This window comes from Camelus ferus, chromosome 9, assembly GCF_009834535.1.
Source record: "Camelus ferus isolate YT-003-E chromosome 9, BCGSAC_Cfer_1.0, whole genome shotgun sequence".
Classification (NCBI taxonomy): domain Eukaryota; kingdom Metazoa; phylum Chordata; class Mammalia; order Artiodactyla; family Camelidae; genus Camelus; species Camelus ferus.
This window is the reverse complement of record NC_045704.1, coordinates 77,755,730-77,770,605: the sequence shown is the minus strand read 5'-3', so window position 1 is coordinate 77,770,605 and position 14,876 is coordinate 77,755,730. Positions and strand designations below refer to the sequence as shown.

At 45.3% G+C, this 14,876-nt stretch overlaps 2 protein-coding genes across 3 annotated transcripts in view; both read right to left on the bottom strand.

Moving 5' to 3' along the window:
* Positions 1-4,856, bottom strand: part of GNAI3 (G protein subunit alpha i3) — a 38,320-nt gene extending 33,464 nt beyond the window's left edge. The window contains exon 1 of the mRNA XM_006179955.3: positions 4,601-4,856. Coding sequence (XP_006180017.1) covers positions 4,601-4,718 — 118 coding nt within the window. The 5' untranslated portion in view covers positions 4,719-4,856. The remainder of the gene's footprint in view (positions 1-4,600) is intronic.
* Positions 4,857-6,226: 1,370 nt separating this feature from the next.
* GPR61 (G protein-coupled receptor 61) lies at positions 6,227-14,577 on the bottom strand. 2 transcript variants are annotated; one of them, XM_032487271.1, is made up of 4 exons: positions 14,268-14,577; positions 11,368-11,485; positions 8,764-11,132; positions 6,227-8,265 (listed from the first exon to the last, which is right to left on the bottom strand). In XM_032487271.1, the coding sequence occupies exon 3, from the start codon at positions 10,544-10,546 to the stop codon at positions 9,191-9,193; it is 1,356 nt and encodes a 451-aa protein (XP_032343162.1). In that variant the 5' UTR covers positions 10,547-11,132; positions 11,368-11,485; positions 14,268-14,577; the 3' UTR covers positions 6,227-8,265; positions 8,764-9,190. The 2 variants fall into 2 exon arrangements, with proteins under 2 accessions (XP_032343162.1, XP_014410781.2); XM_014555295.2 differs by having other exon boundaries at positions 8,940-11,132.
* Positions 14,578-14,876: the final 299 nt, after the last annotated feature.

Sequence of the window (14,876 nt, the reverse complement as noted above, 5' to 3'; positions counted from 1 at the left end):
AAAAATATGGCTCCCCAGAAAAAAATGCATATAATCACAAATTTTGCTAACAATTTTAGGAAGTTCCTGTATTTTCTGAAGCCCTAAGGGGTACACACACCTCAGATTTAAAAAAAAAAAAGCATGCTGTGAAAGAAACTGTTAAAGAAGAGAGCTGGGGGGAAGGGGGAAATATCTGCAGAGACTCATTCACTCCCTTTTTCTTTCCAAGAAACCAGAGGATGAAGCAGCTCAGCATCACGGGGAAGGGACAGAGTAAAGAGCACACTGCTTCAGGCTTTACCAACCTTCTCTAAAAGAGGAACTGCTTTTGTCAAAGACAAGTACCCCAAAACTAAGACTTTTTTGCAGTAGTACAAATAAGTTTAAAGTGCTAAAAATTATTTTTAAAGAAACATAGTTGCTGCCTGATTAAAAAGTCACATGCTCTTTCAAACCTATTAAGTACTGAGCAGTCAACTCTATGGTCATCACAGTACTTACTACAGAATTAGCATACTCAGGCAAGATTACAATATTATAATCCTGAAAAGAATACCACACTTTCAGACTGCAGAATGAGGAATACAAATAAATAAAAGACACAAAGAATAATAAGTACTTATAAGAAACAAAAGCTATTTCTGCAATGTGAATTTCTATTTTTTATGCCAGTTTCCTTTGCCTAGGCACAAGATGCATCTTCACGAGAAATCTAACAACTATCTATGAATCTTATGCCAAATAAATGGCAAACATTATTAACGAACAGCATCCTATGAAGTATAATGTAATAGTGTATTTATCAAAGGGCAGTCTGATTTTCAATAACAGGCATATTCAGGCAGTAATATGCAGATATTTAAATATAAATAATCAGTTATAAAATATAGGGCTTAAGTAAATTATATGGTTCCAGTTCTTCGCAAGCAACTTAATTTTGCCATACCACTACCAGCAAATCCTAAAGAACAGAGCATTAATCTCATTTTGTATAACAGTGTTTTCTCAAGATCTACTAGGGGAACTATCAAGAAATGGAGAACTAGACAAAGCGCAGGACTAGATAACAACTTATAAAACTAAATTATAATGTTTAATTCCTCTTACCACAAGAGTGGTATTAAAGTTCTCTGATGATCTTTGAAAAGGGTACATTAATATCTGAAAACAATCAAGTATCTGCCTAAAAAACCTTGAAAAAGAAAGCTAAAATTGTAATTGTATGATGTTCTACAAACATCATAACAAAAGTCATCATTTACTGAATACTTATCTACTAATTATTTTACATGTTATCTCACTTCATATTTTGAAATAGGCATCACATCCCCACTTTATATATGTGAAAATTAATATTCATATGGTTAAGTTACATGCTCTGGGTCTCACAACTAGTAAATGGAGGTGGGAACTGAACTCAGTTTTACGTGACTCCAAAAGCAGTGCTCTTATCCATTATACCAATGTCTCTCAACTTTTATAGTATCATGTCACACACTGAAAATGATAATACTTATAAGGCTTACTGAAGTAAGCTGGAGGGACTTGGTGAATATATATTTTTATGACATGAAAAATAAAATACAAAATATTACAAGTGATTTAAATACTAATCGGTATAAACCTTCCAAGCCAAATATTTTCAATTGCCAAATTCAGAAAGTTTACTGATGCAAGCATACCAAAATGTTCAAGTATCATTTCAACTGCTGTAAAATTTTAAGAAGTTATAAAAATGATTTAAAATTTCAAAACCATAAAAAACTTGCAAACAGCATACTTGTATGCCTTCTTATGTACAGCACTCTGGTTAGGAAGCCCTGCATAATATACTTTTGTCTTTCTATAGAATGTTATGATTAAACACTAATTTGGTATATCAAGAGCTTCTCAATAACGCATCTAAAAGAAATTTAAACCAAAGGTAACCAAAGAATTATAATACAGTATTCTTCCATAACTAATCTGAATTTCTATAGCACCTTTAATCTGTAACATTGATTTTGATATATTAATAATTATAGCTAATATTCATTACACTAATACTTTGTGCCAGGCTGTGTTCTACTTCACATTATTATCATATTCAATCCTCACCAATTCTAAGAAGTACCTCTATTTTCTCCACTTTAAAGATGAGGAAACTGAGGCAGAGGGAAATTGAGTAAATAACTTTACCAAGCTTATAGCTGATAAATGGAAGTTAGAATTTGAAACAGTCTGACTTCAGAGCTAATGTTGTTAATCACTAAGCTAAACCACATCCTTGCAAGGAAGGAAATACTGTAATATTAAGTGAGTAACTATTATGTGCTAGGAGAGACAAGAGTAAGTAAACAGATCTCAACTTAAGAGTAAATTTGATAGTTCTGCAGTGATGAAGTAAAAATGACTTGCGTGTACATCAAAGGAGGTATTCTACAGTAAAGAGAAAATTATTTGTTTGCTGTGATAGGTGCATTTTGGTCACAGAAACAGCAGGGAAGGTAACTTTAATTTCATGTGTGTTATGATATGGTTTAACCAAGAGCATCTGTCTCTGCAACCTATTTGAATTTGTTAATTTAACTTATTCAAGAATAGTGAAAAAAATCTTACTTAAAACAAAATTGATAAAAATTAAAAGCAAATGCTTCTGTACTTTTTTACTTACTGCTTTTGAAGTTCCCTAAGTGACCACGTGTTTAATTTTGTTTTTAATTAAATGCAATATTTATAAAGTTTTTTTAAATAAAGATTTTTCTAGACATTTGGACAAGTTCTGTTTGCCTAAGTTCTGCCTGCCAAATCCTGCCATTTGGAAGAAAGCCTCACAGTTTATGACTATACCACAATAGGCTAACTAATGTCCTGAGGGGATCTCTGATGGTGAACGTCAATCAAAACAATCACAGAAGATGAAAATACACCTTTACTTTCATAACCAATAGATCAACAGAGATAATGCTAATGCCTTGAGTATTATGGTTTATATCGAACATCTGAAAGACCCCCAAGGAGCAAAGTTCAACACCAGCTAGTTCATGCTGGTTAATAGCATATATTTAAGAAGCACCTACTGTCTGCTAGTGATCATGCTCATTCACAAATGACAGCTATTACACAGAGAGAGGCAGTCTGGAACTTCAATTTGAATTCATACATTTTCTAAGATCTGGTATTTAAACTGAAAGCTCAAGCTCCAAAGCATAACTTTCTCCCTTTATCCAGAAAGCTGTTACCAGGGCTTCTGCAATCTACAAATCATCAAACATGTTAACATTAAGAGACTAGCATGGGCCCTGAGACCATCCTGGACTACAAAATAAACCTCGGGTTACGGTGGTGCATTCTGTTCTCTGGAGCTTTACACCATAAAAATTTGGCACTTCTCCTAAAGCAACTTCTTTTTCTCAAAAATCAATTGTTTTAAAAAGTAAAGTTCTACTGTTTATAGAAACCATTACTCTTACTTATTCTTCCCTAACAGATCCCTAGAAAATACTAATAGTGAAGAAATGAGGCTTGATTTATTGGTAAGCTGATACCGGGGTATTTTATATGGTTTACTGAGCCTCTAAAAACCAGTCTCTCAAAAATTCTAAAACTAATCATGCTGAGTAAAATGCATCTGACTGTACATAAAAGCTACTTAAAAATGAATGTCAAGTAAAATAAACAGCAATTCCTGAAGCCAATATTTTTAGTTTGAAGAAATGAAAAAACATAAAACAGCTTACCAGAAGCCTGTCATTCTCACACTTTTTATAGCAAATATGTCCAATTCCATAATTTATCCTAAGATAACTGCATTCCCACTGCACATCATCCCCAGCAACCTCCAGCAACTCCCACTGTGTAAATCTACTGTCCATTACATCTTATGCCACAAACCTCAAACAAGCCAGTCCTTATATTTCCTCAGCTCACACCACCTCCTCCTTATAAAAACAAGGGAAGAAGTTATAAAATCTTAAGAGAATAAAAATAATAGAAGACTGGATAAGTACACACAGGCTCTGCACCCAAGCTCTTTTCCTTTATACCTGAGACCCTGTCATTTATCTCGACCACACACCTTCGTGTTCCTGGATAACTCAGGGTTCCTCCGCCTTACCGACAGTTCAAAATGCCCATTCTCCAATAAACGACAGGGTCCTAAGTGACCGCTCTGTCCCAGCCCCTCTCTATTTATATTAATCATTCAAGCCTCCCAGCTCTATTCTGTCATAAAGTTATCACCACGCTCCAAACTCACAAACCATTATACAATCTCCATACCAACTCACTCCAACCCCTCCCGTGCAAAACCTTCCCTAATATCAGCTCATCCTTTATGAGCTCTTCCCATGTTCCTAACAGTCTCAACGTCCTACTGGACCACACTCTCAATCTCTCTTCGTTAATCGCAATTCCAGCATGGAGTCACACCCTCTCTCCAACCTAATTCTTACAAACCCAAAACCCCACCCCTCATCACGCCCTTCGGGGCCTCAGCCACCAACCTCACACCCCGCCTCATGCCCGTCACGCCCTCCAGACCCTTCGGGGTCCTTACCACCCGCCCCGACCCCCCTCAGAGCTCCCCAAGGCCTGGGCCCTCCGGGACACCCCGCCAGCCCCGCCCGCAGCCCCTCACCAAGCAGCAGCAGCTTCACTTCTTTGGCCGCTTTCTCTCCGTCCTCCCGCAAGTTGCGGTCGATCATCTTGCTCCGCTCCACCGCCGCCTTGTCTTCGGCGCTCAACGTGCAGCCCATGGCGGCGGCGGAAGAGCGGACTGGGCCCGGGCTCACTCACACACCACGGAGACTGCGGCTCGGCCGGCTGAGATACCGTCTACTGCTGGGCGGCGGCCCTCTCCGTCAGCTCCCGGAGCACCCGAAGGAACCGGATATCCGTCGTTTTACGACACTTCCGGCAACGCCCGGCGGCTATTACGGCTCGGGCCTCGTTAGCTGAGGTAGGGGAGGTGCAACCGAAAGCGGAAGTACGGAAAGAGGGAAGGTGAGGCTGAGCGGCGGTTCCTTGAAGTAGAGAGGCCGTGTTGAGCTCGCCTTGCGCGGTTCGAACTTTGTCCCCTTTCCACCTTTTCGGCTACTTTATTTGGATAAATGTAGAAAAACCAGCGACTTGTTTCTCCAATTCATGGCACCCTCCCGAGGTTATACAGCCAGCTTTAGTTGGAGGTAGGAAGTAGGGATTCTCAAATAAAAGCCCACAGCCTGCTCCGGTGTTTCTGCTGGGAGTTTCTCCCTGGCCAGTAAAGCTCCTTAGATCTCTGGCTATGGAGACCCGGGGCCCTTGCCCAAGTGTAGGACACTTCTTTGGCGGGGTAGTCTCAGCCAGATCTATGGAATGACAATTATGAAGCCTGGGCCCCGGCCACCCTCCACATTTGAGATATTTGAAGACCGAAGACCATGCCTACGTCTTTATCGATCTCTTTCTGCCCTCTCCTCTGTCCTACCGCCTCCTGCTCTCAAGAGGTACCTTGTGTGCTTGAGAGTTGCCCAGCCCCTACGTTGGCAAAAGACCACTTGAAGTCGCTAACAGATCCTGTATTACCTGAAAGGTAAGCATGTAATCCCTCCATAAAATTTCCATGCTCCCTTTCTCCAACACAAGCCAGTTTTAGTGCTCACAGATCGTCCTGCTTCAGGGGCTTAGGACTTACACCAAGAACAGCCAACCAAGGTCCCACACCCCAAAACAAAGCAGTGCATCCTGTGAATCTCCTTCTAAAATTTCCTGTTGCAGTATCACACGAAAAGGGAAGTTCTAGTAAAATTTGCCTTTCATCTATAGCAGTGCCTGAAAGTTGACATACCCTCTGAAAGCCTCAGACTGATAGCCTTTTTCACTCTGAATCCTAGATACTAGGGTGAAGGTGGCCCTAAATTATCTTTACTTCCATATAGCCCCACAGATACTCTCACCATATAGTCTAGGGAGGGGAACTCTTGTAGCCCCCAAGACCTTTCCCTGTGATTAAAAATTATTTTCCTAACAGGGAGGGTATAGTTCAAGTGGTAAGTGCATGCTTAGCATGCATAAGGTCCTGGGTTCAATCCCCAGTACTTCTAAAAAGAAATAAACCTATCCCCCCCCAACAAGATAAAAATAATTAAGTAATACAATAATAAATAAAAATATTTTAAAAATTATTTTCCTAATAGAATCTAAACCTTAGAATATAAGGTCTGATCAGAAAGCTCTATATGATGATTGATGGTCATTAGAGGGATTTCTTGAGAGCCACCTTAAACAGACTTGTCCAACAAAACTTACAATTCCAGTTCTTCAAAGTTCAAAGTCTCCTACTCTTTCTCAAGTGACTGTTAGAATAAAAGGGACTGCTTTCCCATAGTCAATACTTATGGGGGAAAAGGGCAAGAGGAAAGGGAAGAAAAACCAATATTTATTGAGTACCTATTTGCCAGGCATGGCTAGGTGCTTCCAAGTGTCATCTCTTATTCCTCACAACAACCCTGTGAGGTAGGTAATGTTATCCCCATTTTTACAGATGAGGAAATAGGCTCAGAGAAATTAAGCATCTTTTCCAAGTTCACACAGTGAGTAAGAAGGTATAACTCCAAATTTACCCCTTTTCTACCATGCCACTATAAGATGTTACCTGGGAGACCTGACCAACAGAAGGTTTTCCTATAGGACTGAGGGTTTCCCTAGCATCACAGGGTGCAGGAAAAAAATAACTTGAGAGCATGGTGTTCTCAACCTGTTGATTTCTTTAGTGGTTGAGAGATCAAATTTTTATCCAGGAACAGCTTTCACAGCTAGGAATTACATATGGAACTTTATCAAGAGACCTTGGTGACTAGAGAACTCCAGAAGGTGGTCATGACAGAAATTGTTGGGCAAGTTCTCAGCATAATAGAAGAGAAAATTTTATTTCCTTCATGATCAACTTAGGGTAAAATAAATGGTAAATGAATCAGCATGTGTCAAATTCTGTAATAAACGCCAGTGAGATCACAGTGTCAGGAAATTTCAGCCTGAATTAGCGATATCCTTGCACTTAAAATTTTCTCCTTTGATGTATGTGAAGAAAGGGTTGGAGGGCAAAGTCAAAGGAAAAGACAAAATAAATTAACAAAATGGCTGCTAGGCAATTTTTAATGCCCCTCCCCCCTTACACACCTCTTTCCTATTTCCACTGGACTCACACTGCCACCTGCTGGCAATGCTTGCTCATCAGTGATTGAAAGTTTTCCCTCTGTCTGAAAATGAGATTCCTCCCTTGTAAGTGTATCTTAAAAGGGAGGAGAGAAAGGGAGAGAAAATGTTTTTCAATCACAAAAGACTCTGCTCGATGTATATACTATTTAAAGGATTTCCTCAGTATAATAGGCACTGGACTAGAGGAAGTCCAGTCGTAGGAAGAAAGAAACCTGGAGATTTTCCTAGATCTAAAGGAGGAAAGCTGCCCAGTTTCATTTAGTAAATTATTTTCTTCAACCAGAGTTTCATTGACAACCCGCACACCTTCCATTCTGCAGGAAGCCTCCATATAGGCATCTTGCTGCAATGGGCTGAACTCTCAGAAGTTAGAGCCATGAACATATTCTTCAATATATTTCTTAAACACATCCTATAGTACTTCACCAGATGTAAATGCTCTGTCAAAATACAAGGTACCTGATCAAATTAGACTATGAACTCCTGGAAGGCAGTGACTCCACATCCTCTGTGAGTCTCACAGAATAGAGTATTCAACTATTATGCACTGAGTTGAACTAAAGGAGTCAATGTTGATATCAGCATAACTTTTTATAATAAAAATTATTTATTGGCTGTTCAAAGGGGAAACTATCCCATTCCCACCAGCCCATCATCCCCTTTGATGCTCAGTGAGCCCGGAATTTTTTCAAATACAGGTCACACCACCGTCTGGTCCTGCCTCGACCCCTTTAATGTTACCTGATTGAATTGAGGGAAGTGGATGGACAGGTAGTCCCAGATGGGAATCCTGTCCAGTTTGCAGTTATTCCCTCTCCCTTGAATATACCCCCACCAGTAACAACCAACACAGTGCCTACAGTATCAATCAGTGAACAGTTGAGCCCAACTCCTCTGCCTCTCCAACCCTGGGCTACAGATAGGAGAGAGATTTAGGTCTTTGTCACTGAAGCTAATTTTGAGAGCGATGAATGGGAGTAGGGGAGGCATTTAATGGACCATGGAAACCCCACCTTTCCAGTTCCCAACGTTAGTCTCTTGTACCCGATTGTCCAGGGGATTGGCGATGGATCACTGCCATGAGGAGAGAGATCAGGGAGGCCAGTTCTGGAAAAAAAAAAAAAAAGATTTACAGTATTATTGGTCAGGGTGATTAGGGCCCTGTCTGTATCCAACCACCTTACCAATTCAAATGCTAACTCCCACCTTCAGCCATGCAACCCCCAATCTTTCTCTACTTCTTTATCCTAAAAGACAAGGAGAAAGAGCCATCCTGCTTTATTCTTGCCTCTGCTAAGATTAAGCCCCAAACTTGATCTCCCATGTGCAAGAGAGGTGGAAAAATAGAACAGAAGGGCTGTTCCTGGAAAGTAGAAGAGAGCTGCAGTCAGCTTTCCTACCTTCTACTCTGTGTGCCCTGAATGCTAGTTCCCCTTGCTTCTGGCCAAACTGAAGAAAGGAATATTCCCAGCTAGTCCTCTCACTTTAAGGAAATCTCAGGTCTAAAACTAGAAAAAGATGTATTAATTCAAATGGAAACACTTGGCTATAATTTAGTTCTGTTTAAACCTAGCAAGGAAATGAGAAGATGGGTCATTTTCTTACCTTGCTTAGGTGCAGTTTCTGCCCTGGACAATTACACTGAAAAATGAAATATCCTAAGGGGTCCCCAGAATAACTCCAAGCCTGGCCTGCTGTCCTGTATCTTCCAACTCCTACCCTTAGAGTTTCCCTGTTTTCTGGGGCATGGAAAGTTCACTGGTTGAAAGGCATCATCTCACCTTCACGACCCTTTATTCTCGTCACCATCTCACCAGGTTCCCTCCCCCAGTAGTCAAGGGTCAAAGCTGTGTCCAAGGCTTTTGCCACTCATCCATCCTGTTGGCTCTGCTCCTGACCCAGAAAACACTAAGCAAAAGCTGTGTGCAGAGACCCCAGCCCCGGCTAGCTGGGAAAAGGTGGTCCCACAAGGAGTTCCTTGCAGTCATAACCAGCCCCCAGCCCCATCTCCCTCCAAGTGTCCATCAGCCCATCATGACTCCAGTCGCGGTGAGGGGGCAGGACGGAGGTAGCTGTCCGACATGATGATGTCGCTGGTGAGCTGTTGCTCCAGAAACTCAGAGGTCTCCTCGGCTATCTGGCCTGGAATTCGAAAGTCAACAGCAGGTGGCTCCTGCTTGGGGCTGGGTACGGGTCGGGAAACCCAGGACTCCGTGGGACAGCCAGTCGCCTGAAGAAACTGCAGGAAGTTCTCCTCAATGGAGCCCTCCCGGCTCGGCAGCCTCAGCTCCTCCTCTGGAGCCTGCTTGAAAAAGCAGACAAACTGCTTGCTGAGCTCCCCCCGAATCTGCCGATTGAGACATCCATAGAAGAAAGGGTTAGAAGTGAAGCAGAAGTAGCCGATCCAGGTCACCACATTCTCCACCTGCCCAGTCGACATGGGCTGAGCACTTAGGGCAACATAGAGGTGAAAGGAAAAGTAGGGCAACCAACAGAGCAGGAACTGTCCTCCCACGGCCAGGAGGACCACCGCTGCCTTCCCTCCCCCAAACGTCCGGTGCGGGGTGGTCTGGGGCGCCCCCGAGCTGGTGACCATAGTGGAGCGGCTGCTGAGAGACTCAGAGCGTTGCCGGGGCGTCTCCATCCACGTGGGCAGCGGTCCGTGCTGCATGGCAGCCACACGGGCTACTCGGAACATGCTGCAGTAGACCACAAGGATGAGGAGCAGGGGCAACAAGAAGTAAAGGACAGCAAAGACCACCACAAAAAGCTGGCAGTAGGCACTGTGGCTCCATTGGAGTGAGCAGCCTAGGGGTACACTGGGAGCTCCTTCCTCCTGGGAGACCCTTCCTAACACTGGCACAGAAGCCATGGCCAAGGCCTTTACCCACACACCCACCAGAACAGAGGCCACCAGCCCTAGTGTCATGCGCACCTCATAGCGCATGGGGTGGACCACATAATAGTAGCGCTCCACGTTGATGGCCGACACCGAGAGAATGGCCAGGCTGACAAAACATACGCTCAGGAACAAGTAGAGGCGGCAGGCGACCTCCCCAAAGAGGTCATGGTCAAAGAGGGCAGAGCTGGAGAGCATAGCCAGGGGCATGAGGGTCAGGGCGGCCAGCAGGTCCACCAGGCAGAGGTGGAAGACAAAGACAAATTTTCGGAGAGCGGGTGTCTTGGCGATAACAGCCATCACAGCAGCATTGCCAGCCACAGCGGTCAAGTCCAGCAGGAGCATGAAGAAGAGGGCCACGGATTCTGAAGCCACGTCCCGCAGCCCCACCTCTGGGACTCCACTGGCAGTAGAAGGACCTGGGGTTTGAGGGACCCTCCCTAGAGTGGAAGAGTTCCCTGATGACTGGGGGATGGGTGAGGACTCCATGGGGCCGAAAGAGGACACCCAGGGCACCTCCTATCACAGGCCCATCCCCCATCCTAGTCCAGTGACCCTGGGTTGGCAAGCCCAGGCCCAGGCTTCCCAGTTTTCTGTGTGTGTTGAGGAGGGAGGGGAGAGCGCCTCCTGCTGGAGCCTCTTGGGCAGGCTCTTATAGCCAGCCTTCAAGGCCAGTGACTGAGGGCTCAGGAGTTAGCTCCCAGTCCACCCTGGTGACTTCAAAGAAGCAGGAAAGTGAGAGATGCAGGAGCCTCGCCCACTCAACACTCCACCTTCTGAGTGGTGCCCAGCCCCTTCTTTTCCACTTTCTTTCCTCTGTTCTCCACACCCTTCTCCCCTTTCAAGGACTGTTATCCAGAGATTCTAAATCCACGATTTCCTTTTCCCAGGGTCCAGCTGAGCTTCAGGATAGTGCCCCAGTTTAAGATTGCTTATGTAAATTTCCTAGTTTCTGGTCTCCTCAGAATGGCAGGAGCTGTTGGGGAGAAGGAGCATAAGGTTTGGTTTCCAGTCCCAGGTCTGGGAGTTATTAACTCTGTGATGCTTCTGAACTGTAGTTTCCTCATAAAGCCATCTGTAAAATAAAGGGAATAATGCCTACTTCACAACTGTGTTTGGAAGATGATGTGAGATTTATTAATAAAAGTACTAATAATGAACAATGAAGTATATGGTGCTTTCCACATGCCAGGCCCTGTTCTAGGCTCTCAACTCACTTTAATCCATATACAACCCTATGAGGTAGATACAATTCTTATCCTCATTTTGCAGTTGATAAAACTGGGGCCTACAGAGATTAAATAACTTACCAAAATTCACACAGTTAGTTAGTAGCAAGGTCCAGGTCCTCAGCCAGGTGGCCTGGCTCCAGGGCCAGCACTCCAGCCCACCATGCCGTGCTGCACTTGCTGGTGCCCTCCACCTTGGCTGGAACATAATAGATATTCAGTAAATAGTTGTTGAATTTGAACCATCTCTAAACATGTCTCTCACTGCACTGGGGCTACCACTAGGGAGAGATCATCTGAAAAGTGGAAGGACTGCACTTTAGTTTGCTGTGACACCACCACCCCCTGGACAAAGAGCTTCCACTTGGGGAGTGTTGAGAAGGAGCAGTGAGAACAAAACGTCCCAGCTGGAAGGAAACTCATCCAGCCTCCATTGCTCTCGAAGCCACAAGGGCATAAGTCACATGAAGGCTGCCCTTCCCCATGTACTCGTTAACTTCCCAAGTCACTGTGTCCCCACAGGTGGGAGAGGAGCTGCTTCTATCCTCCCACTCCCCAGGGCCCCAGATCTCTGGTCATGAGTTGACCATCAAAGGACCCCTGGCCAAAACCCTCCTGTTCCTGGTCTGTTACCACAGTCCCAGAACAAGGAGGGAGGAGTAGGCATGTGTGTAAGAGCAGGGTAGGTATGTGGGGTGGAGGTGGGGGTAGAAGGGGATGAGCATAAAGCAGAGAGGAAAATTGGAAGAAACTGGCAAAGGAAGACATCTAGGGGTTCAGGGTCTCTCATTTCTACCTGATCAAATGGCAGATCAAAGCTGTTTGATGTGTCTCATCCATGCTGAGTTTGCATGGAATTGAAATAAGCTGCCCAATGTACAGCTGACCCCTGAACAACATGGGTTTAAACTGCAGGGGTCCACTTAACATGCAGATTTTTTTTTCAGTAGTAAATATTACAGTGTTACACTATCTGATCAGTGGTTGGTTGAATGCACAGATGTGGAACGTGGGTTTGGAGGAACTGTGATACAGAGGGTCTACTATAGATTACACCTGGATTTTCCACTGCTTGGAGGGGCCAATGCCCCTCATCCCAGCATTGTTCAAGGGTCAGCTGTAATTTTAATTTTTTAAATTTCCATTTGCTATTTTTGCAGTCCAGATTCCCTCACTACAGTGTGCTAAGGTATCAAAATTAGAAGCAAACTACGGACATGCCAAGTCTGATGGGCTTTCTGCAGACAAGTCAGTTTCCTGAGTCAGTTTCCTTATCTGTAAAATGGGAAGGTTGGACTGGCAGACCTCCAGAGTTTCCATATATGATGACAATTGATGGCTCAGTGAGTTTCTGGGTTACGGAGGGCCTGGTGGTGGCTCAATTAAAAACCTTTTAATTCTCTGACTGCAACAAAGAGGCACATGTTGGGCAGATGGGCCCCCGTCCCCCTCCATAGTTTGTCTTACAATTACCCTTGGTTTTTGGCATTACAACCAACCTCGCTAATTTAACTTCCAGCATGCCATGCATACAATAGTGCTCAATACAACTTTGTGAATTGAATCAAACTCAAATTGATCAACTGAATCCCTGCCCCATAGTACACACTCCAGGAACACTCAGTTCATCAGTTGTGTGCCAGCTAGGGGCCTCTCTTCTGGACTTGAGGCAGCCCTAACTTTGGACAACTACCTAGGGACATACCTCTACCCAGAGATAGCAGACAGTTCATTTCGCAGTTAACATGACCACATAGACTCAGGGTCTGCAGAGAAGGTAAAGAGAAGGCCCAGAACTGGGGCCATCTCTTCTCATAAGATGATCTGTCAGAAAAAGACGTGGAAAGAAAAACCAGGGGAGGCATCCGTGCCCCTTACTCTATACCATGACTACCCGCACCCCTTCTGCCTGGGAGTGGGGCCCAGAAGACATGGCTCTGGGGCCCTAGGAGCTAAAGGAGTAAAGACCCATCATGTCTGCATGGACAGCAGGAGTGTAACTGCAGGGCGCACCCAGGGTCCCAGACAGGGAAGCAGAAGTGATTTCCACATAGAGATGGAGGGGCGCTCTGCAGCCACGACGGAGCCCTAGGCAAGAAGGCATTGGACATTTCTCTTTTGCACAGCCCTCTCAGCCTTGCCAGTATCTCCACACTGATTCCTAAATTCCAGGACTCCCATTTACCTACTGACAATGGGCCAATATACCTTCTCCCCAGAACTTCCTCACTGATGGACCAGGGTAAAGGAGGGGAGGGTGGTGGTATGATGATTTCATAGGGGAAGCCCAGGGAGCCTCACTCCACTCCCAGATAATATCACTGGGCCTTCTCAAATGCTCATGTCCTCCACCGCTTCCTTCCAACAACCCTTCCCTCACCTCCGGGACCTCTCAGTACCTGGAAGGCTTTGCCACCCTGGGGGCTGAGGTCTGGGTCTCCAGCAGGGGAATGGTCAAGTTACAAATAGCCTTGCTTCAGGATGCAAGATGTACAGAAGCGCCCAGCCCAAGGCCACAGAGGTGTTGTTGGGATTCACATGCACCTGTTTCCCAGATACAGAGCTTCTAGGCCAAGGCCCCAAGCCGGGCCCCTCTTCAGACAACAGTGTGCCCCTCTTAAGCCAGGTAAGATTTCCAGGGGGCTAGAGCACCTCTCCCCAGCAGAGTTGCCTGTCAGCCTGGATGCCAAAGGACCCATTCCTAGGATATAGGATCCATTTCTATGACATGGAGCAAGAGAGATGGGAAACCCTGTCTGTGTGCGGGATGTGAGTACTCCTGCTGGTGGGAGATCAACCCCCATCTCTAGGCTTCAGAGATGCTCACACCCCAATACCACCTTTGGGATACCTGGGAACCCATCCCCTGACAAAACTGCCCACCGTAAGTTTGGGTGGGCTGTACCCTTCTGTAGGGTACCTCAGCATTCACCACCAGGCCTGGGTCTGGCCCCGGTCCTGGCCTAGTCGGCAACTCCTACCTTTGCTGAGCAGCTCCCGGCTCCCATGTGATAGCTCCTCTCAGCTGATGCTTCTCCAAGGCTGCTGAAGCCTGAACCACTGCAGTGATCGGTGAGAGGCAGAGCAGGATGCTCTGAGAGCTTCTGGGTCCTAATGGCCTCCTGCTTCCCACCCAGCCCCTTGGAGCCACTTCTGGAGTCAGGAGCCAGGCACTGGCACCCCCAGACAAGGTGCCCAGGAGTGGGCCCAGCCCCTCCACTTCTCTCAGGTTGCTGGAGTGATAGCTCAAAAGCCTAGAGGGGGCAGGTGACGGTAGGCAGGGGAGACCGTCCTGGCCAGCCTGATGACATAAAAAGAGCACTCAGAGTCAAAAAATCCAGGTCTGAGGCCTGGCCCTGGTACTTTCCTGCTGTGTGTCTTCGGGCAAGTCACTTGCCACTTCTGGCCTTGGTTTCTTATTTGTTCAGGGATAGAGATAGCATAGATGATCCCTGAAGTTCCAGACAGCCCTGCCATTGCATGGTCCTGGGACATCAGAACCAAGGTGCTTTTTTAGTAGGCCAGTCAGTGCAGACACAGAGCCACAGGGTTGGGTCTGGCAGCGCCCTGGCCTCCAGGGTGTGATCCAA